The sequence below is a fragment of the Carcharhinus amblyrhynchos genome, chromosome 2 (genome assembly GCF_965287045.1).
Source record: "Carcharhinus amblyrhynchos chromosome 2, sCarAmb.v2.hapA, whole genome shotgun sequence".
In the NCBI taxonomy this organism is placed as follows: Eukaryota; Metazoa; Chordata; class Chondrichthyes; order Carcharhiniformes; family Carcharhinidae; genus Carcharhinus; species Carcharhinus amblyrhynchos.
Genome location: NC_137325.1, coordinates 38,374,771 through 38,397,196, shown reverse-complemented (window position 1 = coordinate 38,397,196; position 22,426 = coordinate 38,374,771). Strand labels below are relative to the sequence as shown.

Below are 22,426 nucleotides of genomic sequence, written 5' to 3'. Positions count from 1 at the left end.
GGAAAAGATTTACCAGGATGTTGTCTGGTATACAGGGCATTAATATGAGGAGAGGTTGGAGAAACATGGTTTGTTCTCACTGGAGCAACAGAAGTTGAGGGGAGATCTGATAAAAGGCTACAAGGTTATGAGAGGCATGGGCAGAGTGGATAGTCAGAAGCTTTTTCCCAGGGTGGAAGAGTCAATTACTAGAGGGCATAGGTTTAAGGTGCAAGGGGCAATTTTTAAGAGATGTACGAGGCAGTTTTTTTTTTACACAGAGGATGGTGGGTGCCTGGAGCTCGCTGTGGGGGGAGGTAGTGGAAGCGGATACGGTGTTGACTTTTAAGGGGCGTCTTGACAAGTACATGAATGAGATGGGAACAGAGGGATATGGTCCCCGGAAGCATTGGGGGTTTTAGTCACGTCGGGCAGCACGGTCAGTGCAGGCTTGGCAGACTGAAGGGCCTGTTCCTGTGCTATAACTTTCTTTGTTCTTTGTCTTTCTATCAATCACCTTAAATCTTTGTCCCTGGTAGTTGACCCATCAGCTACAAGAAACAAGTCTTTCCTGTCTAGGCCCCTCAATTAGATATCACCCCAGAGCTTCCTCTGTTCCAAGGAAAACAACCACTCCTAGTCAATTTCTCCTCATAGCTGCAATTTTCAAGCCCTGGCAATGTTCTTGTAAATCTCCTCAGCAATGTCTCCACAGCAGTTATGTCCTTCCTGTAATGTAGTGACTAGAACTGTACACAAAACTCCAGCTGTGGCCTAGCCAGCATTGTATACAGTTTCATTATTACATTCAATATCTCACATATGCTTTCTTGACAATCTTGTCCACCTTTCCTGCCATCTTCAAAGACCGACCTATGGACGTGCACTCCAAGATCTCCCACTTTCTCAATCACTCAACATCTTTCTTTTTATTGAGTATTCCCTTGCTTTGCTTGCCCTCCCTTACACTTTTCCAGATTGAATTCCATTTGCCACTTCTCTGCCCATTCAACAAACCATTAATATAATTCTGGAGTTGACAGCTATCCTGTTCAGTAACAACTGCTCAACCAATTTTTCTGTAAAAACGTATTTGTCAAATGCCCTTGCTTAGGAAGGGAAATGAGATGGAATATCATAAAATTTAAAAGTGCAATAGACACAATGATAGTTTTGGTGCAATTTATGTCATTAGACTGTATATTTAGGAATGAAATAGGTCTCTGAATCACAGAACTCGGTTATATTTATACAAGATCAGATATTGGTGAAGGCAGGTTCAGTGTACTGCACAGACACGCACTCCATTGCAACAACTGGTAAACCAAGGTTCTTGATAGGAACACAATCAAAGAAAATTTAACACTAAGCCACATAAGGTGATAATAAATCAGATGATCAAAGATTTAGTCAAAGAGGGAGGTTTTCCTCTTTTTCATCTTAAAAAGGAGAACAGGAAGTAGAAGTGAAAATATCTATCCAAAAAGAGCTGAAATCCAGAACTAAAGGCCTTCAAAACTGAAGACATTGCCCACCCATAGTGGAATGATCAAAATTGGGGACATTGACTGAGACTGAGAATGAGGGAAGCACAGATATTTCAAAGAGGAGGAGTTTTTTTTATTTACTTGTGGTCATCACTAGTTAAGTCAGCATTTATTCCCCATACCTAATTGCCCTCAAGGAGGTAGCAGCGAGTTGCCTTCTTCAACTACTGCAGTCCCAGAAGTGTTTGATATACCCATAATGCTGTTAGGGAGGGAGCTCCAGGATTTTGACCCAGTGACTGTGAAGATATGGCAAGATATTTCCAAGGGTCAGGATGGAGAGTGACTTGGAGGGGAACCTGAGCTGGTGGTGTTCCTAGATATCAGCTGCCCTTGTTCTTCGAGATGGTGATGATTATGGGTTTGGAAGGTGTTGCCTCAGGAGCCTTGGTGAGTTCCTGCAGTGCATCTTGTACATGGTACACACTGCTGCCACTATTCATCAGTGGAGGGATTGAATGTTTGTGAAAAGGGTACCAATCGAGCAGCCTGCTTTGTCCTGAATGGTTTCGGGCTTCTTGAGTGTTGCTGGGGGTTTGTGTTTATCCAGGCAAATAGAGAGTATTCCATCACACTCCTGACTTATGTCTTGCAGATAATGATGGACAGGATTTGGGGAGTCAGGAAATGAGCTGCTCATTGGATGGTGCCAAGCTTCTTGAATGTTGTTGTAGCTTGCACTTATCTAAGCAAATGGAGAGCATTCCATCACACACACATTCTTCTGCCTTGCAGATGGTGGTGGACTGGCTTTGAGGACTTAGCCTTTGACTGCTGTTGTAGCCACAGTATTTGTATGGCTAGTCCAATTCAGTTTCTAGTCAATGGCAACTCCCATGAGTTTCGAACGTTATTCACAAGTAGGCTTATATTCACACTGCAACAAAGTTAACATAAAAATCCCCTAACGCTCCAGGTACACAGAAAATTTAGCACGGCCAATGCACTTAACCAGCACATCTTTGGACTGCGGGAGGAAACCAGAGTACGCAGAGGAAACCCACGCAGACACGGGGAGAACATGCAACTCCACACTGACAGTGACCCAAGCTAGGAATCAAAGCTGGGTCCCTGACGCTGTGGGGCAGCAGTGCGAATCACTGTGCCACCATGCTGCCTCTAATGATTTTGATAGTGGGGGATTCAGCGATTGCAATGCCACCAAGCAACAATGGCTTGATCCATTCTAATTGGAAACGGTTATTTGCCTGGCACTTGTGGGGCACAAATGTTATTTACCACTTGTCAAAAAGAGACGACAAGCCCATGGAGGAATTTGAAAATAACATGAGAATGTTAAAATTGAAGATTGGTTAACTTGGAGTTAAAGTAGGTGAGCAAGCACTGAAATGATGGATGATTAACATTGGTGCGAGTTAGGATACAAGCTGCAGAATTTTTGACAACTTTACGAAGGGTAGAACATGGGAGGCCAGTCAGGATGGAGTTGTAATAGTTGAGTCTAGAGAACCAATGCATGGACATGTTTCCAATAGCAGTTACTGAATCGGGTGAGGATACTAGTGATAAGTGTGGATTTGCACTTGAGCTCATTTCAGGGTCAATTTCTTTATTCATTCAAGAACATGGCTATCATTGGCTAGGCCAACGTTTAATGCCCATTCATAATTTCCGTGGAGAAGGCTGTAGAGTGAGCGAGCTACCTGTTTGAACACCTGCAGTCAGTATGGTATAAGTACACCCACAGTGCTGTTAGGAATAAAGATTCAAGATATTGATTCAGCAACCATTAACAAACAACAAATATAGTTCCAAGTCAGCAAGGTGTATGGCTTAGAAAGGAACTCAAGTGGCCGTCTCCCACTGCCCTTCTAGGTTATGAAGGTCACAGGTTTGGAAGGGGCTGTTGAAGGAAGCTTGGTGGGTTGTTGCAGTGCATCTTGTAGTTGGTACACACTTTATCAAGGATTGCAGTGGTTCCTGAGTGTCATTGAAGCTGCACTCATTTAGGCACATGGAGTATTCCATCATACTCCTGATTTGTGCCTTGTAAATGGTGGCCAGGCTTTGGGGAGTCAGGCAGCAAGGTACACACCACAGAATTCCCAGCCATTGACCTGCTGTTGTAGCCACAATATTTATAGGGTTGATCCAGTTTGGTCTCAGGTCAATATTGATAGCAGGGTTTCAGAACGGTAATGCCGTTAAGTATTGAGAGGCGATGGTTAAATTCTCTTTCGTTGGAGACAGTCATTCCATAGCACTCGTGTGGCATGAATGTAACTATGCACTTCTCAGCCCAAGCCTGAATGCTGTCCAGGTGTTGCTGCATCTGGGCACAGACTACTTCCTTATGTGAGGAGTTATGAATGCTGTTGAAGATTGCACAAACATCTGACCTTATGATGGGGCAAAGGTCATTAATGAAGCAGTTGAGGATTGTTGGCCCTATGATGCTATCCTAAAAGCTAGCGATGCCTCGAACTAAGATGACTGATTTCCAGCAACTACAGCCATCTTCCTGTGTATCCAGTATGACTCCAACCAGTGGAGAGTTTTCAATGATCCCCACTGACTCCAGTTTTGCTGGGACTCCTTGATGCCACACTCAGTCAAATGTTGCCTTAACGTCATTCTCATTTCTGTATTCAACACTTTCATTCACGTAATGAGATCTGAAGCAGAGTGGCCCTGGCAGAGCCTAAAATAAGCATCAGTGAACAGGTTATTGCTGACTAAGTGTCATTTGTCGACACCATCAAGGACATCTTCCATCACTTTGCTGATGGTCGAGAATAGGCTGATGGAACATTAATTTGCTGAGTTGGATTTGTCCTGTTTCTTATCCACATTGCCAAGTAGATGCCAGGGCTATAGCTGTACTGGAACAGCATGATTAGGTGTGTAGTTAATTCTGGACCAGGTCTTCAGTATGCTTGCCAGATGTTGTCAAAGCCCATAGGCTTTGCAGTATCCAGTCTATTCAGTTGTTTCTTGATATCATGTGGTGTGAATCAAATTGGTTGAAGACTGGTACCTGTGATGCTGGGCAACTCAAGAGAGCTGAAATGGATCATCCAATTAGCACTTCCAACTGAAGATGGTTGAAATTGATTCAGCTTTGTCTTTTGCACTAATGTGCTAGCTCCCCCATCATTAAGGGTCGGGATATTTGTGGAGCCTCCTCCATCATTCCTTCCACCATCATTCGCAACTGGATACAACAGAACTATAGCTTAGATTTGATCTGTTGGTTATGGGATCACTTAGCTCTGTTTATTACATGCCATCTAGGCTGTTCGGCAAACAAACAAACCTGAATTCTAGCTTGATGCCTAGTATCAACACCTCATTTTTAGTTACACCTGGTGCTGCTCCTTGTTGCACCAGGATTGATCCCCCAGCTTGATGGTAATGGTAAGGATGGGGACATGCTGGGCCATGGGGTTACAGATTGTGATCGGATATAATTTTGCTGCTGGTCCACCGTGTTGCAATGATACCCATTTTCTAGTTGCTACGTCTGCTTGAAATCCATCCCCATTAGCACACTAGTGCCATACAACACGATGAAGGGTATCCTCAATGTGAAGATGTGACAATTTCCCAATGATATCTCCTACAAATAATGTCATGCAACTGCGATAGGCATGTGAGGACATGGTCAAATAGGCTTTTCCGTCTTGTTGGCGCCCTCACCACCTGCCATAGAGCCAGTTTGGCAACTAGACCCTTTAGGCCTCAGCTAGTGGTCACCTTGGTGATGGGTAATGAAGTCCCCCACTCAGTGTACATTGCGTGCCCTTGTCATCTTCAGTCCTTCTTCAAAATGATGTTGAAGATGGATGAGCACTGATTCATCAGTGAGAGGATAACGTGTGGTAATTTGTGGAGGTTTCCTTGCTCGCATTCGACCTAATGCTATGACACTCTAGGGGGTCCAGAGTCATTGTCGAGGATTCCCAGGGAACTCCCAAACAAATATATATTATTATGCCACCACCTTGGCTAAGTTTACCCTGTTGGTGGGACAGAACATACCAAGGGATGGTGATGCCTGGGAAATTTTTATCAGCTATGATTCTGTAAGTATAACTATGTCTGTTGCTTGACATATCTATGGGACAGCTCTCCCAATTTTGGTACAAAACCCCAGGGGACTTTACAGGGTCAATGGCTGCATGTGCCATTGCCATTTCTGATGCTTCAATCGATGCCAGACGGTTCTTCCAGTTTCATTCCTTTTTATCGTTTTTGTAATTGTTTGATACAAGTCAGTGGCTTGCTAGGTCATTTAAGAGTCAACCACATTGTTGTTGGTCTAGAGTCACATGTAGGCCAGACCAACTTAAGGACAGCAGATTTCCTTCCCTACAGGGCATTAAAGATCCAGATGGGTGTCATGCTACAGTATATTCTGAACTTAACTATTTTTTATATTTTAAAATTAATCACAAAAAGGACCAACTGACGAGAGGTGGCACAGTGGTTAGCACTGCTGCCTCACAGCACCAGGGCCCCAGGTTCAATTTGGGCCTTGGGTGACTGTGCAGCTAAACATTCTCCCTCTGTCTGCATGGGTTTTCTCCAGGTGCTCCAGTTTCCTCCTAAAGTCCAAATTCATGCAGGTTAGGTGGGTTAGCCATGGTAAATGCACGGGATTATGGGGACAGAGAGGGGAAAGGACTTGGGTAAGATACTATATCAGAGTTGGTGTAGATTCGATGGGTCGAATGGCCTCCTTCAGCACTCTAGGGATTCTAAAGATCTTTGTGGATTGAAACTGTCTCTGTCTGCAGTAATTTGCTTTTATTTTGTCCAGAATAATGTTGACTCAACGTTGATGTTTTCCTGAAATTAATTCAAAAGGGTAATTTCAAACTGAATGGGTCATTCAGATAGAAAGAGACTAGCTGACTCAAACTCAAGACATAAAAACCAATACAATAGATGTAATTGAGCTCATCGCCAACTTTATTTGAAAAGGGGCTTAGAACTTGACAAATGTCACACAGCAGAAGCCGTTTCATTGGTTATTTTTAAAATAACAGCAAGAAGCTGTTCTGCAGAAAACAGTTTAAGACAAATAGGATTTAACGAAACATAAATTTTAATGTAAGCAAAGAATCTGGACAATCCCCATTCAAAGTGTGCTAGATGCCACTCAGTTACAGAACTTTGTTGGCTTTACTTTGGTGTCAGGTCAGATCACCAAAACTGCAGTATCGTTGTAACATTGTGATACCTCTAATGCCAACTGCATTTTTAAAAGACAATGACCAGATCTTACTTTCAATGATAAAGGAAAAACAAATCGCCCCCATTGAGTATACATAAAAGCATACATAGAACATTGAAGGAGGAGCAGATAGTTCAGCCCTTCAAGCCTGCTCCTCTGTTAATTATCATAGGTGATCATCAAATTCAATACTCTGGTCCCACTTCCCCTCCCCCAAGAGCTATACCTAATTCCTTCTTGAAATCACAATGCTTTGGCCTCAACTACTTTATGAGGTACTGAATTCCAGATTCACCACTCTGGGTGAAGAAATTTACTTCAACCTCAAATCATGACCCCTAGTTCTGGACTCCCCCACCATCAGGGGCATTCTTTCTGATTTCACCTTGCCTTATACTGTTAGAATTTTGTAACTTTGTGTGAAATCCCCCCCCTCACATCTTCTAACTTCCAATGTATATAATCCTAACTGACTTGGTCTCTCCTCAAATGACAGTCAAAGAACAAAGAACATCCCAGCACGGGAAACAGGCCCTTCGGCCCAACGAGCCTGCACCGCCACATCTTCCCACACCTACCCTGCCCTGTGTGTATGTGAGTGGAACCCCTGCCATCCCAGGAATCAGTCTGGTAAACCTTTGTTGCACACCCATTAGAACATTCTCCCTTTATGCACTACTCAATGGGTGACGCCACCAACACTCCACAACAGCAGTAAAACATCCCTATTCCTATACTCAAATCCTCTTGCTGTGAAGGCCAAAATATCATTTGCTTTCTTTATGCCTGTACCCGCACACTTACTTTCAGCAACTGATGCATGAGGACACGAAGGTCTCACTGAGCATCCACCTCTCTCAATTTACACCCATTCAAATAGTAACCTGCCTTCCTATTTTTGCTATGAAGTGGATAATCTCACATTTATCCACATTATGCTGCAACTGCCATGCATATGCCCACTCACTCAGCATGTCCAAATCATACTGAAGCATCTCTGCATACTCCTCAAAGCTCACCTTCCCACCCAACTTTGTGTCATCTGCAAACTTGGAAATAATACCTTAATTACCTTGTCCAAATCATTAATATATAATGTGAACAAAACATCTATACTTTTTTGTTTTAATTACAGCTTCAGGACTGAAAATACAATATTATGGCCAGTACAAACAAATTGAACATCTCAGTAATGCTGCAATGTTGAAAATAAGAAATTAAATCAGTAATTACACATTTAAGATTTCATAAATTCTTGGCAATTCTCACCTCTCAGAGGTTTTGGATTAACTTGTTTCCGACGTGGCATGTTCCAGCCTCACCAATGTGAAAAGCGGGAGAGAGATGGCGGAAGGACCGCCAGGCACTGACCAAACACCATCAAAACAACTGCAATATGAAAAACAAATAAGGACATAAAAATGAACATTTAAAATATTGTGTGGGTAGTGTAAAGAGAAGTATAAACTGCAAGCTGCTATTTATTTAGCGAGGTACAAAGCATAAATGCTTCTTATACGGAGGAAAAAGATAATTCTCTACAATAGAGAAACTTAGAAGATTGCAGAAAGTATGTTAGAAAAATAAAACTCAGAATCAAAGCTTTCCCCACATACTACAGAGCAGAAAATGCAACTAAAAAGTTGTTTTCCTTCCTCCCCCCACTTCAAACCCATTCACAAATATTCAACACAGCCAGCTCCTTTAACATGCATCTCATCATATAACCCAAAGACAAACTTTTCTACAAAATTAAGGCATGCGGGGAATAGAATATCATGAGCTTATGGTGTTTGAATGCTCCAAGTCATTTTCCAGATTTGCTGTATCAAGCAAGGACGAAGTCGTTTCAGAGGATATTGATAATAGTGGGTACACTTCAAAAGCGCTTGTTTAAAAAGTGTTTTGGGAAAGGAAAATATATTTTGTTTCACTAAAAACCAATATGCAACTTACTCAAAGCATTTGGATGTCCAAACAGGGAGATCAATAACAATGTTGGTAGAACTATTAAATGTGACTACCAAAGCAGTGCTCTCAGCAAACAATCTCTGTAGGGTTGAAGATTGAAGTGATACCTTTAAGAAAAAAAATTGCTTCCAAATTTCAAATCGGACTCCAGCTCTTATGAATCAAAGAGAATCAACATTAACCACAAGGTTAAGTATTTTTTGTTGGAATACCTTTTCTCCCCAAGAAATGCAAAACCAAATTTCCATGGATTACTGATGAATTAGTTCAATTTTATAAATGAAATTGATTCAACAGGGTGTTCATACTGTAAAAATGCCTACTGCATACTCGCATATCATGCTTCATCAAACCCATCCTCAAACTTGAACTCCAATCCCAAGTACTTTGGTATCTGCCCTGAAACAAGAATTGGCCTCCATGTATCTGGACCTCAAATAAGGAATACTGTTAGCTAACAGCATTCCATCTGTGACTCCAGACAAAAAGGTCCTATGGCTATCAAATAAAAGGAATGGAAAAAGATTTGTGTAAAAAGTTCCTGATCATTAGTGCTCCCTCTTCTGCAGTGAGATTCGTTGCCAAATTGCAGCACCAATTACTCCAGATCTTAAAATAAAATGAAGAACTCTCTGAAAGCTGGAACTGGTCGTGTCGACATAGAGAGGGGGAAATGGTAAAGACAGAAAGTGGGTTAAATCAGCTGATGGTGAGAAAATTACACTGAAGGCAGAGTACCGGGAACAAATGAGAAGGCAGAATGAGATGGGAATACAAACAAAAGATAATACAGGGTAGATAATGAGAGTACGGGTAGGGGAGAGGAAACACCAGATTTTACATACACGGTAAGAGTAGGAGGGACAGATCACAGTTGGGAAGTCACCACACAGAAGGGGGAGGTCACACGGGAGGGGGAAGGGCAGGTCGAAGAAGCAGGTGGGGGGGGTCAAAGGAAAGGATGGGCGTGAAGAGTGATCACACAGCGAAGGACTGAGGTGATCATTGAAGTAGGTGACATTAGATGGGGAGGGGGCTTCAAGCTGGTGGGAAGGGGACATGAAGGTGGAGGGGTCAGATGGGGGAAGAGGGGAGCGAGCGAGCAGAAAAGGCGGCCGAACTGGCAGATAGGCCAGTGAGCGGTCTCCTCCATTCTGCTCCCCACCTGAGCGGCTCCTAACACCACCATCCCCCACCCCCCTCCCCGGCAGGCCGCTCCCTCACCTCCTCCGCTCGCGGAGCCGGGGCTCAAGCGGCTGCAAGGCTGCCCCATGACGTCAGCGGAGCTCCCGCCCCGCCTTCGCGTGCGCGGCTGCTGGAGTCACGTGGGGGATCCGCGAGCAACGACAACCCCGCCCATGGCGAAGGGGGGGGCAGCTGATTGGCTGGGACCCCCCCTTCGGCGGGGCCCCTCCACACACACACACACACACACACAGCTCGGAGTGACGGATATCCCGGAGGTTCCTCGCTGTCAGCTCACGCTGTGGCCTTGGCGCGCGCGCACACATACACACACTGGGCTTTCCCATCACTCGGAGCACCTCCCCCCGCCCAGCCAGTGAATAACCGCCAGTCGGCCCGCCGTCCTCTTTTTGCTCCACATGCCCAGCGTCGCCGCTGCCAAAGCCCTTTACCTTACAGAGTCGGCTCGAGCTCTAGCAAACCCCGACCGGGTAGTTTTGTAAATAAAGACACATATATTTGCAATGAGGAAGGCAGAACGGAATCCTCTCAAAGGCAGCAGCCAATAGTCGAGACGGGGAAGGCGCTGCCTTGTGAACTCGGAGACCCCCCCTCCCCCTCCCCCTCCCCCTCCCCCTCCCCCTAAGGCCTGAACAGGCTTTCGATCCGGAAGCAATAAGCTAGTGCTGGCAGAAACCTTCCGCAGCTCTCACACAACACAACGAGACAGAGACCGAAAGGAATCTAACTCTGTAAATACTTACTGGAAAAATTCCCCCCCCCACCTCCCCGTCACCTGCTCAAATATCAGCCCTTCCCCAAATCTTGCAAACAAAGTTTTCAAAGGGATTGTGGAATAATTTATTAGAACATCTATAACACTTCAACGTGGATTGATTTTTTTTAAACCGTTCACTTTACCCCGTGTGGTGAGGAAGGGGTCAGAAGGATTTGGCACAGACGGCGGTGAGAGTGTGCACATTTATCGGGCAGATTTCTGTACACCGGTTGTGAATAATTCTGTAATTTCCAGATTAACACGTCAGCTTCCGACTTGAGTCAAAAAAAAACAAAAGTTCTCAAATGTCCCCCTGGAGTCTTGAACATGAATTATAGACAGTTCCAGTCATAACAAAACTCAAGACATTCACGCAAAAGCGGTTTGCGCTGGAACTGCGAAAAAAATAAATCCTCGGCTCCCTTTGCCTGGGGAAAGCGAAATCCTGGCCCAACACCACAATACAAACCAACTGGGGGACAATTATAAACAGATTAGAACCACATCAGGCTGTGTGTGACTTAGCTCGGTTACTGGGGAAGCTTAATTATAGGCGACATTAAAAATGACACCAGGCATGATAAATGTTGTCACCCAACGAGAATTCAAAGGGGAATTCCCCAGTTCCTGTTTGAGAAGCAGCTCCAAGAAATTTTTCGGCCATTTTACTTGTTTGAAAAATGAACCAAACCTAAGGGAATGGAATTTTCACTTTTGTGAGCTGCAAAGATTTCATGATTTGGGCCAACTATTCGATAGTTGGGGACCCACAGCACAAATACTCCACAATTTGACAACGTTCGGTTTAAAGACTAAGCGTAATTTTCTATTTATGAGGTGGTTTTGGTGGTGCCCCACTTTTCGGAACGGCTGGAACTCATGCCTAATTCTGCGTTTGGAAGCATATTAATTATGCACAGGCAATTATTCAACCAAATCATTGGGTGCTGATTCACCACCTGCCATCAGCTGCCGTGTCAAAAGTCCAGTCACCATATTTAAACTGCAGTTGAACACAGGCATCTCATTCTCTCCTGTCTCCAGGAGTTTGTTATAGATGTCTTCTACGCACAAGAAAGCAGCACCCCACTTCACCCACTAGACCCATAGGACTTGATCAGAGAAGTGTGTTTACCCAGGCATGTCCTGTATTCCAGTGATGGCTCTAGGAAGCATACCAACTTCATCTCCAGCCTGAGAGGGCAATGTGGCTGGCAACTACCAAAAAACCATCCTATGCAGGAACAAAATGATAATCTCATCTGCTCCAACAGGGTAAATCATTCTTCAACTCCCTCTCATATCAAACTCTCATCATGTCATAGTGCACTCAAATGGCTGCTCTCTTGAGGGATCACACACACCTATTATTAGGGGACATAAATCAATGCTCATTCTTTAGGGACTTCTATATCACCATCGCCCCATCCATTATGTTGCTCACAATCCATCCTCTGGTGCTTCTGTGGAGGGCTCACCACACACACAGGAGACATGTATCTTACCCAGTCTTTGCTCCATCCCTCCTCATTATAGGCCATCTTCATACAGAGCAAGTTTGCACAGGTCAAGAAAGATCACTGACCGAGGAATGGCCAACATCATTGTCCTCACAGAGATTGAAGTTGGCTGGAGAAGACAGGGATCTCTCCTGTAGGAAGGGGAATTGTTTTGTTCCACCAACCTTACGCAGATCACAGTTCTATTACATCCTGGCAATCATAGTGAGTCACATGCAGTCTTATATTTTCTTGCTCATCAGTTGAAACTCTTCTCTATTTTCTTGGCAACAGCAGATTGAAGCCCACAAGGTAGCTCAGCATCAGTTCAAGCCTCCAGAAACTTCCAAAGAGGAAGCTCTGTGAGAACCATCACGTGCTCACCCACACCCTCCACAAGTGTAGAGATACACATCTTGGTGGACACAACTTTAGATTAGGTTTGGGATCAATCTCTGGTGAACAGCCCATCTCCTGGACTCAGAGGACTGCTGGAGAACAGTCATCTGTTCAGTCCAAGTCAGATGATGAACCTGAACCTGGGAGCAAAGGTCAACTCAATACTAGAGATACATCAGACAGAGATTTGTCAGTTACTCAGCCGACTAGAGTGAACAATGGAGGAGACGGTCCACATTCTGTCTGATGTTGTGGTTCGACGCCTGAGTTCTACTTGGCCTAGTGCCTCGAGGCCACCATGAAAAGGTTGGCAACCACAATGGAGACCTTAGTCTAGCAGATCTTCTAGATTTGCACTCAGCCCTGCACTCCATTGCCCCACACCCTGGTGAGTACCATCAAGATATAGATGACAAGGATATGAGAAACCTTGATCACCCTCCAAGTGCGCCATCTCCATAACATGTCAGCGCGGGGCACCAACAGGAAGAATGAGCATCAGCTGGATGCCCTAAGGGGCCTCCACTCATGATGTACAGCCATTCACAGTTCCTTCCGCCTATGACCCAGCAAGATCACAGAGGATACATCTGCCCCTGTGCAGGAGACCCTTATCAGTCCAGGGCTCCTCCAGGTCTCAAGCCACCAGAGGACATCTGGCAAGGTTGTCACATGATGTGGATACAACTCTTCATGCACCTGAAGAAAGAACAACACTCTGAAAGTTTGTGCTACCAAATAAACCTGTTGGACTTTCAACTGGTGTTGTGGGACTTCTTACCAAGATTATCACAGGCAGGTTGCCTCCACCTCTGCTGTGGGTGTCAGGGCTGCACCCAGGCTTAGTGATAGGTTTAAGAATAGTCAGAAAAAGTACCTGGGTACTTTCAAGAAGAAGAACAAGTTGCATTCTACAAAATTAATTTATAACATCGATGAAAATATATTTGGAATCTACATGTGCAAACCACATCTTTGCCTTTTTGTTCAAAACCTGCAAGGCTTAACACTATTATAGCACTCTAACTCACCTTGACCATGTCTGTTGATCAGGCCTTCTACTGGAGCTTTGCTCAGTGTTACTTCTCCCTCCTTTACCTACTCCATTACATTAGGATTCTGAGAAAAACAGCATTAAGCCCTGGATCCATTTGTGCTTCTTTGTTCTTTATTTATTTATTCTGAGGATGAAAGGGTTGAGGTATAAGAAGAGATTAAACAGTTTGGACTTGTACTTGTTGATGAGAGGGGATCTGATCAAGATATATAAAATTTTAAAAGCGATTACAAAGTAAATGTGGACCAAATGTTACTTCTTATAGGACAATCTAGAACAAGGGGTTACAGGTATAGGTTGCGAGTCATAGATACTGAGATGAGGAGGAAATACATCTTGCAGAGGTGGTGAATTTGTGGAACTCGCTGCTTCATAGCGCAGTAGAGTCTGAATTACTGAATGGTTTCAAGAGGAAGATTGACATATTTCTAATAAAAAAACGGGAAGAGGAATCATGGGGAACAGGGGAGAGGTGGATTTGAAACTAGGGAGAGATCAGCCATGATCTGATTGAATGGTAGAGCAGGCTGGAAGGGCTGAACTTGCCTACTTCTGCTCCTAATCCCTATATTGTTTCTTCTCTCTGAAATTAAACATGGAAGACATTAATGATTAAAGGGTCAAGAAAGTGAAGCTGATAGTATGAAATATATGGAAACAATAAGAGTCTATAGTTTTTCCTGCCTTACTTGCATGTGTCTGATGCAACCTCCACCCTGTGATGCTAGCACACACATCATGATGAGCAAGAGGGTGTTCCAGAAATGTAACATCTGAAAAACTGCTTGGGATGATAAAGTGTCAATGAAATGAGTGACTCAACCTAACTCAGTGCTCCAATTTGACGTGGCAATCGAATGCTCATGTTCGACGAGCGCCCTTTGACCTGCTATGAATGTAAATTCTGGTAAGCACATGACTGGCTAGACTCTCGAGTTTTACAGCACAAAAAGAGGCACTTCAGCCCATCATATATGTGTCAGCCATCAAACATCTATCTATTCTAATCCTATTTTCTAGTACTTGGTCCATAGTTTTGTATGCTATGGTTTTTCAAGTGCTCACATAAATGCTTCTTAAATGTTATGACAGTTCCCACCTCTACAACCCTTGCAGGCAGTGAGTTCCAGATTCCCACCCCTCTCTGGGTGAAAAAGTGTTTCGTCAAATCCCCTCTAAATCTCCTGCTCCTTAACTTAATTCTATGCCCCTTGGTTATTGACCGCGCTAAGAAGGGGAAAAGTTTCTTCCTATCTAGTCTATCTTTATCCCTCATAATTTTTGACACCTCGATGAGATCCTTCCTCAGCCTTCTCTCAGCCTATCCAACTTTTCTTCATAGCTAAAATGCTCCAGCCCAGGTAACATCCTGGTGAATCGCCTCTGCACCCTTTCTCGTGCAATCACATCCTTCCTGTAGAATAGTGACCAGCACTGCACAAAGTACTCTAGCTTTTTTACACTATGCCTTGACTAATTTAGGTAAGAATCCCATATGCCTTCTTAACAAGCTTATCTACCTGTTCTGCTGCACTCAGGGATCTTTGGACATTCACCACAAGGTTCCCCTGGTCCTCTGTACTTTCTAGTGACTTTCTAGTTCATTGTGCATTCCCTTCCCTTGTTAGTCTTCCCAAAATGCATCTCCTCACACTTTTCCAGGTTAAATTCCATTTGCCACTGTTCTACCATCTAACCAGTCTGTCTATATCATCCTGTAATCTAAGGCTTTCTTCCTCACTATTTACCACAACACCAATTTTCATGTCTCTGTGAACTTACTGATCGTACCTCCCACATTCATATCTAGATCATTAATGTACACTTTTCCAAAGTGCCCCAGGGGTCAGAGGTGGGGCCTCAGCTATTTACCATGTATATAGATGATCTGGAGGAGGGAACCGAGTGTATGGTGTCGAAATTTGCTGATGACACTAAGATTGGTGGAACGGCAAATTGCGCGGAGGGTGTGGAGAGTCTGCAGAAGGATCTAGATAGGCTGGGCGAATGGGCCAGGAACTGGCAAATGGAATTTAATGTTGGCAAGTGTGAGGTGGTCCACTTTGGTAGGAATAATGGTAGAAAGGACTATTACTTACGTGGCGAAAAACTGCAGCAGGCGATGGTGCAGAGGGACCTCGGGGCTCTTGTGCATGAGTCGCAAAAACCCAGCTTGCAGGTGCAGCAGGTGGTCAGGAAGGCGAATGGTATGCTGGCCTTCATAGCGAGGGGGATTGAATATAAAAGTAGGGAGGTCTTGCTGCGGCTGTATAGGGCATTGGTGAGGCCGCAGCTGGAGTACTGTGTGCAGTTTTGGTCGCCATACTTACGCAAGGATATTTTGGCCTTGGAGGGAGTGCAGAGGAGGTTTACTAGGCTGATACTGGAGTTGAGGGGGTTAAGCTATGAGGAGAGGCTGCATAAACTAGGCTTGTACTCGTTAGAGTTTAGAAGAATGAGGGGAGATCTCGTTGAGACGTATAAGATGATGAATGGGATGGATAGCATAGAGGTGGAGAGACTCTTCCCACTCAGAAAGGACAGTAGGACTAGGACAGTAGCCTCAAGATAAAGGGGGGGGGGTGCGGTTTAGAACGGAGTTGAGGAGGAACTTCTTCACTCAAAGGGTGGTGAATCTCTGGAATTCACTGCCCGTTGAGGTGGTGGAGGCTGCCTCGCTAAATATTTTTAAGACGCAGGTTGATGGGTTTTTGATAAGAGAGGGGATTAAGGGTTATGGGGAGAGGGCAGGAATGTGGAACTGAGCCACGACAGATCAGCCATGATCTTATTGAATGGCGGGGCAGGCTCGAAGGGCTAGATGGCCTACTCCTGCTCCTATTTCTTATGTTCTTATGTACTACAAACAGCAAGGATCTCAACATCGACACCACTGGAAACAGTCTTCCAGTTCCAAAACAACCTTCAATCAATTCCCTCTGTCTCTTGCCACAAAGCCAATTTTGGACCCAATTTGCCAAATTGCCCTGGATCCCATAGATTTTAACCTTCTTGATTTTGTGTCCCATGCAGATCCTTGTCAAATGCCTTTCTGAAATCCACATAGGCTATGTCAACTGCACTACCTTCATCTGCACACCTCGTCATCTCCTTAAAAAAATTCGGTCGGACTTGTTAGATGTGAGCTCCTCTCAACAAAGCCATGTCGACTATCCTTTGTTAATCCTTGCCTCTCCATGTGGAGATTAATTCCATCACTCAGAAATTTTCCAATAATTTTCCTACAATTGATATTAGACTCACTGGCCTGTAATTACCTGACGAAAGGGCAAACCCCAAAAGCTAGTGGCGTTTACTACCAAATAAACTTGTCAGACCCTAACCTGGTGTTGTGAGACTTCTTACTGTGTTTACCCCAGTCCAACGCCGACATTTCCATATCATGACTTCTCTTGTGTCCAGAGAAGATTTGAAAATTAGCATCAAAGCCCCTGTAACCTCCTCCCTTGCCTCACATAGCACCCTAGGATTTATCACTTTTAATACAGCTAGTTCACTAACATCCAATCTGTTTCTAATCTGTTCAATTATAATCACGGTCCCCCTCCCTGCTTTCTACACCTAGATTGCCTTTCTCTATAGTAAACACCGATGCAAAATACTCATTTGATACTTCACCTACAGAGGTACACTGAGAGGCCCACAGAGAAGTTGTCACTTTGGTCCTTAAGAGGCCCCACTTTTTCCCTGGCTCCCCTCTTGCCCTTAATATACTTATAAAACACCTTGAGATTTTTTTTATTTTGCCCGCCAGTGTATTTTTATGCCCCATGTTCGCTCTCCTAAATTTTTCAGAGCACCCCTTGCATTTTCTGTACTCTTCTAGGGCTTCCACTGTTTTTCCCCTGTATCTGCCCAAAGCCTCCCTTTTTTCCTTATCCAATGCTGTATATCCCTTCACACATAGGATTCTCTAGTCTTTTTGGTCCCACCCTTTACTTTTACAGGAGTATATGTTGGCCCTCTACTCGCTCTATTTTCTTTTTTGAATGAGTCCCACTCCTCTATGGATTTTCTTACAAGTAGCTGATCTGAGGGGACAGAGCACATTGACCTCCCTCCAGGTGCCCCTTCTCTTTGAGGAGTCAGGGGTAAACCTTTAAACACAGAAAGGGAGGTGGAACTCCAGTCAGACACCACAGCAATATCCAACTTGACACTCAAGGATGTCCTACTGCTCCAAATTCCCTGTTCCAGTGACTCCACAGCTGCAGCATGACAGATCAAGCAAGCTGCACACTCCCCAGAACAGGAGACCCTGAGTCAGGCCAATGGAGGACACATACCAAAGTAATCTCCAACAACAGAGCATAGTAGTCAGCTGGCTGACTACATCTCTGCTGCAAATGTCAAGGCTGCACCTAGATGGAGCAGTAGAATACAAAAAATTAAGTTTAGAATGCACAAAGGTAGTATGGGTGTTCATTCATTGTATATACTCTTCACTATTGTAAGTATATTTTGCACTTATCCCTCTCAAGGTCTTAATCGCTAATCAATGTGATAAAATGTCCTATGTTCATTCAAGGATCAAAAATGTAACCCCCACCCCCAATTCCTCAGTTCCATTAAGTCTCATTCAGTCACAGGAAAATCAGAGCAGTACCAGTCTGTTCAGCCCTTCAAATCTGCTCTGTCATTCAATATGATCGTGGCTGATCCTGGATCTCAGTGCCATATTCTCACTTTCTCCCCATATCCATGATGCCATTAAAATCTTCAAAATGTTCTTACTTCTTCAGTGAATTGACCCTGAAAGCTTTCTGTGGTAGAAAATTGCATAAAATTCCATATTGTGGGAGGTGAGGGAAGTGATTGCAGAGCCCCTGGCGATGATCTTTGCATCGCCGATGGAGATAGGAGAGGTTCCAGAGGATTAGAGGATTGCGGTTGTGGTTCCTATTTTCAAGAAAGGGAACAGGGATAGCCCAGGAAATTACCAACCAGTGAGTCTGACCTCAGTGATTGGTAAGTTGATGGAGAGGATTCTGAGGGACAAGATTTATGAGCATTTAGAGAAGTTTAGAATGATCAGGAATAGTCAGCACGGCTTTGTCAAGGGCAGGTCGAGCCTTACGAGCCTAGTTGAGTTCTTTGAAAATGTGACTGAACACATTGGCGAAGGAAGAGCGGTGGATGTGGTTTACATGGACTTCAGCAAGGCATTTGATAAGGACCCTCATGCAAGACTTCTTGAGAAGGTGAGAGGGCATGAGATCCAAGGGGCTTTGGCCTTGTGGATCCAGAACTGGCTTGCCTGCAGAAGGCAGAGAGTGGTTGTGGATGGGTCTTTTTCTGCATGGAGGTCGGTCACCAGTAGAGTGCCCCAGGGATCTGTTCTAGGACCCTTGCTGTTTGTCATTTTCATAAATGACCTAGATGAGGAAGTGGAGAGATGGGTTAGTAAGTTTGCTGACGAAACGAAGGTTGGTGGTGTTGTGGATTGTCTGGAGGGATGTCAGAAGTTGCAGCGGGACATAGATAGGATGCAAGACTGGGCGGAGAAGTGGCAGATGGACTTCAACGCGGATAAATGTGTAGTGGTAGGACCAACAGGATGCAGGAGTACAATATCAAGGGTATGAGTCTTAGCTGGGTTGAAGAGCAGAAGGATCTTGGGGTCCGGGTCCAGAGGACTCTTAAATCGGCCTCTTGGGTGAAGGATGTGGTCAAGAAGGCGTATGGTGTACTGGCCTTCATTAATCGAGGGATTGAGTTTAGAAGTCGGGAGGTAATGCTGCAACTTTATAGGACCCTTGTCAGACCCCACTTGGAGTACTGTGTGCAGTTCTGGTCGCCTCACTACAGGAAGGATGTGGAAGCTACTGAGAGGGTGCAGAGGAGATTTACAAGGATGTTGCCTGGATTGGGAGGCATGCCTTATGAAGATAGGTTGAGGGAGCTAGGTCTCTTCTCCCTGGAGAGACGAAGGTTGAGAGGCGACCTGATAAAGGTTTATAAAATGTTGAGAGGAATAGATAGGGTGGATTCTCGGAGGCTATTTCCCAGGGCTGAAATGGTCGCTATGAGAGGACACAGGTTTAAGGTGCTGGGAAGCAAGTACAGAGGAGATGTTAGGGGTAAGTTTTTCACTCAGAGGGTGGTGAGTGAGTGGAATCGGCTGCTGTCGGTGGTGGTAGAGGCGAACTCACTGGGGTCTTTTAAAAGACTTCTGGATGAGTATATGGGATTTAATGGCATTGGAAGTTACAGACAGTTCTATGGCTTGGTAGGTATAGATGTGATCGGCGCAACTTGTGGGCCGAAGGGCCTGTTTGTGCTGTAGTGTTCTATGTTGTATGTTCTAAATTCACTACCCTTTGAGTAAAATTTTTCCTCACAGTCTTAAATGGTCTACCCTGTTTCCTGTGACTGTATTCCTTGGTTCTAGATTCCCCAACCAGGGAAAATATCCTTCTCCCATCTAGTCTGTCCAGCCCTGTTAGAATTTTATACTTTTCAGCCAGATCTCCTCACCCTTCTAAACTCTTGTGACAGGCCCAGTCAAACCAAACTTTCCTCAATGGATAGTCCCGCCAACCCTGGTATTAGCCTAGTCAACTCTGCTGCATTACCTCTATAGCAAGTATATCCTTTATAGGTAGGGAGACCAAAACTGCACGCAGTACTCCAGGTGTGGATCATTGGCACCAAGGCCCTCTATAACTGTAGAAATGATATGGAGATGCTGGCGTTGGACTGGGGTAAACACAGTAAGAAGTCTCACAACACCAGGTTAAAGTCCAACAAGCTTATTTGATATTAAACGCCACAAGCTTTCAGAACGCTGTTCCTTTGTCAGGTGAGTAGAGAGTGCTGATCAGAAACAGGGCATATAAAGACACACACAGTTTACAGAATACTGATTAAAATGCGAGTCACACATAATTTACAGAATACTGATTAGAATGCGAGTCCAAAGACTAGTGGGATCGTTGTCGGTGCAAGCTCGATGGGCTGAATGGCCTCTTTCCACACAGTTGGAATTCCATGATCAGTGAAGGAATATGTTGTCATTGACGGCTGCGTCAACACTGACTGGGCTATGTCTCTCCCAAATGCGAAGGCATTGCAGGACATATATCTGGCAGGCTTTCAAAGGGTCATGACTCAATAATCAAAACTTGGTACTGCTGAGCCTCTCTATGTAAGGACAATACAAACATAACTCAGAGCTTTGGGTACATGATTTAGTGTAACAGGTCACTGTGTCCTGATGTTCAAAGCAGATTTGAGTTCAGTACTAAGATGAAGTCTCTGCATTATTGATCCATGGGAGCGGCGATTGGAGAGATAATACTGTCTGGAAGTTGCTCCCTCTTGAGGTGGATTCACTGACATTCACCACTGACAAATGTTTTTTCTATTTGTGCTCCTGCCTTGCTAAGCTGCTGTCACACTGACATGATTGCATCCATTTGTGCAGTAGTATTTCAGCCAATTGGAGGATTCCATGCCTACGATTTGCTGATGCCATGGTTGAATGGATTGCACCATTGCTAATGGAGATGTGCGAGTAGAGTGCTAATCACATTCCGTAGCAGATACATGTCCCCAAAGCTACTAAACATTCTAAGGATGATGTCATTGTTAGGGCTAAGGTGATAATGCTTTCATGATCATTGTGAAATGAATGACCCTCCCTGATAGGGTGACACTGACAATGAAGGTTTTGGGGACCATTCTCCCAAAACAATTCGCTTAAAATTTGGAGTAAATCATGCTGGGTTTTTTTAGCTGGAGTTTCAAAATCAATCTCCCACACTCTGTGCACTGTATAGTGCACCAGCGTAAATCAAGCATAGTGCTGAGCGGGCCATTGTGCTTGCACTAATCTGTCATAGCAGTAATCAGCTCATGCACAGTGGTCCCACACTACCGGCCTCCTGATCACTGGCCCCCTGAACATGCCTAGGCTAGCCTTGACACATTCTCCCATAGCCGTGATCTCTCAATGTTCCCCACCCTCACCCCAGTCACTGGCCTCCCTCTGCCACTCAGCCCAAATGCAGAGTGGCAGCGGATCCCACCAACCTCACTAATCACCCTCATCAGATCCCACCTCCTGTTGAGTGGGCAGTGCCAAGAAGTGGGCACTTCCAGGGGGCCCAGGTCTCGATTGTCTCTCCTTCACTCCAGCAGGGTTGGGCCATCAGCTCCCCGCAAGTTGGGAGCTATACTCAACCCCGCTGGAGTGAACCGCACCTAGGTGGGTGGTGGTGGAGGGTTGCTGCTAGCAGGCCTGGAGATTTCAGTCCCAGACCTCCTAATGCTATTTAGATTTTAAATAAATTATAGAGCACCGCACTGAGTTCTGGCACAAGAGCCCATGAAATGGTCTCTGCTCGAGTTTCCCAGCCCGCTACGCAATAAAATCAATGCAGTGAGTTGGGAGAATCACCCCCTTTGCATCTCCTACATTGAATTTCAACTGTGGAAATCTGTCCTCTACCTATTCCTCTTGAAATATTATAACTATAAGGTTGTAATGGCCATGTCTGAATTGTTGTGCCTGTATCCTCATGCACCTTATCTGAATTCATACCCTCTTCAGATTTACCCCCTTCAAAGTTGTTGTTGTCTGAGAAGAGGTCCAATTCCTCAATGCCTGTGGTAACACATCCCCAACTTTGCAGCAGTAGGTTTTGCAGTGTGCTTCAAAGATTGATGATACATGACGTCCTCTGTGGTGAGTATTGTAGGGCCTAGCCTGACTAGTCCAATAATTTTCTTGATAAAGACCTTGTGGTGGAATGTGCTTATTGTATCTCTTCTCAGATGCACTCATAC

General features: G+C 44.6%; 1 protein-coding gene across 4 annotated transcripts in view; it reads right to left on the bottom strand.

Annotated features, from left to right (window-relative positions):
* hivep1 (HIVEP zinc finger 1) overlaps positions 1-10,432 on the bottom strand; it is a 291,276-nt gene extending 280,844 nt beyond the window's left edge. For 3 of the 4 annotated variants that reach the window (XM_080204726.1, XM_080204744.1, XM_080204754.1), the window contains exons 1-2: positions 9,922-9,989; positions 7,996-8,115 (exon numbers count right to left, since the gene is read on the bottom strand). In XM_080204726.1, coding sequence (XP_080060852.1) covers positions 7,996-8,035 — 40 coding nt within the window. In that variant the 5' untranslated portion in view covers positions 8,036-8,115; positions 9,922-9,989. Of the gene's footprint in view, positions 1-7,995; positions 8,116-9,921; positions 9,990-10,334 lie in introns of those variants that run through there. The other variant, XM_080204735.1, reaches the window with a different exon arrangement.
* Between the last annotated feature and the right edge of the window lie 11,994 nt (positions 10,433-22,426).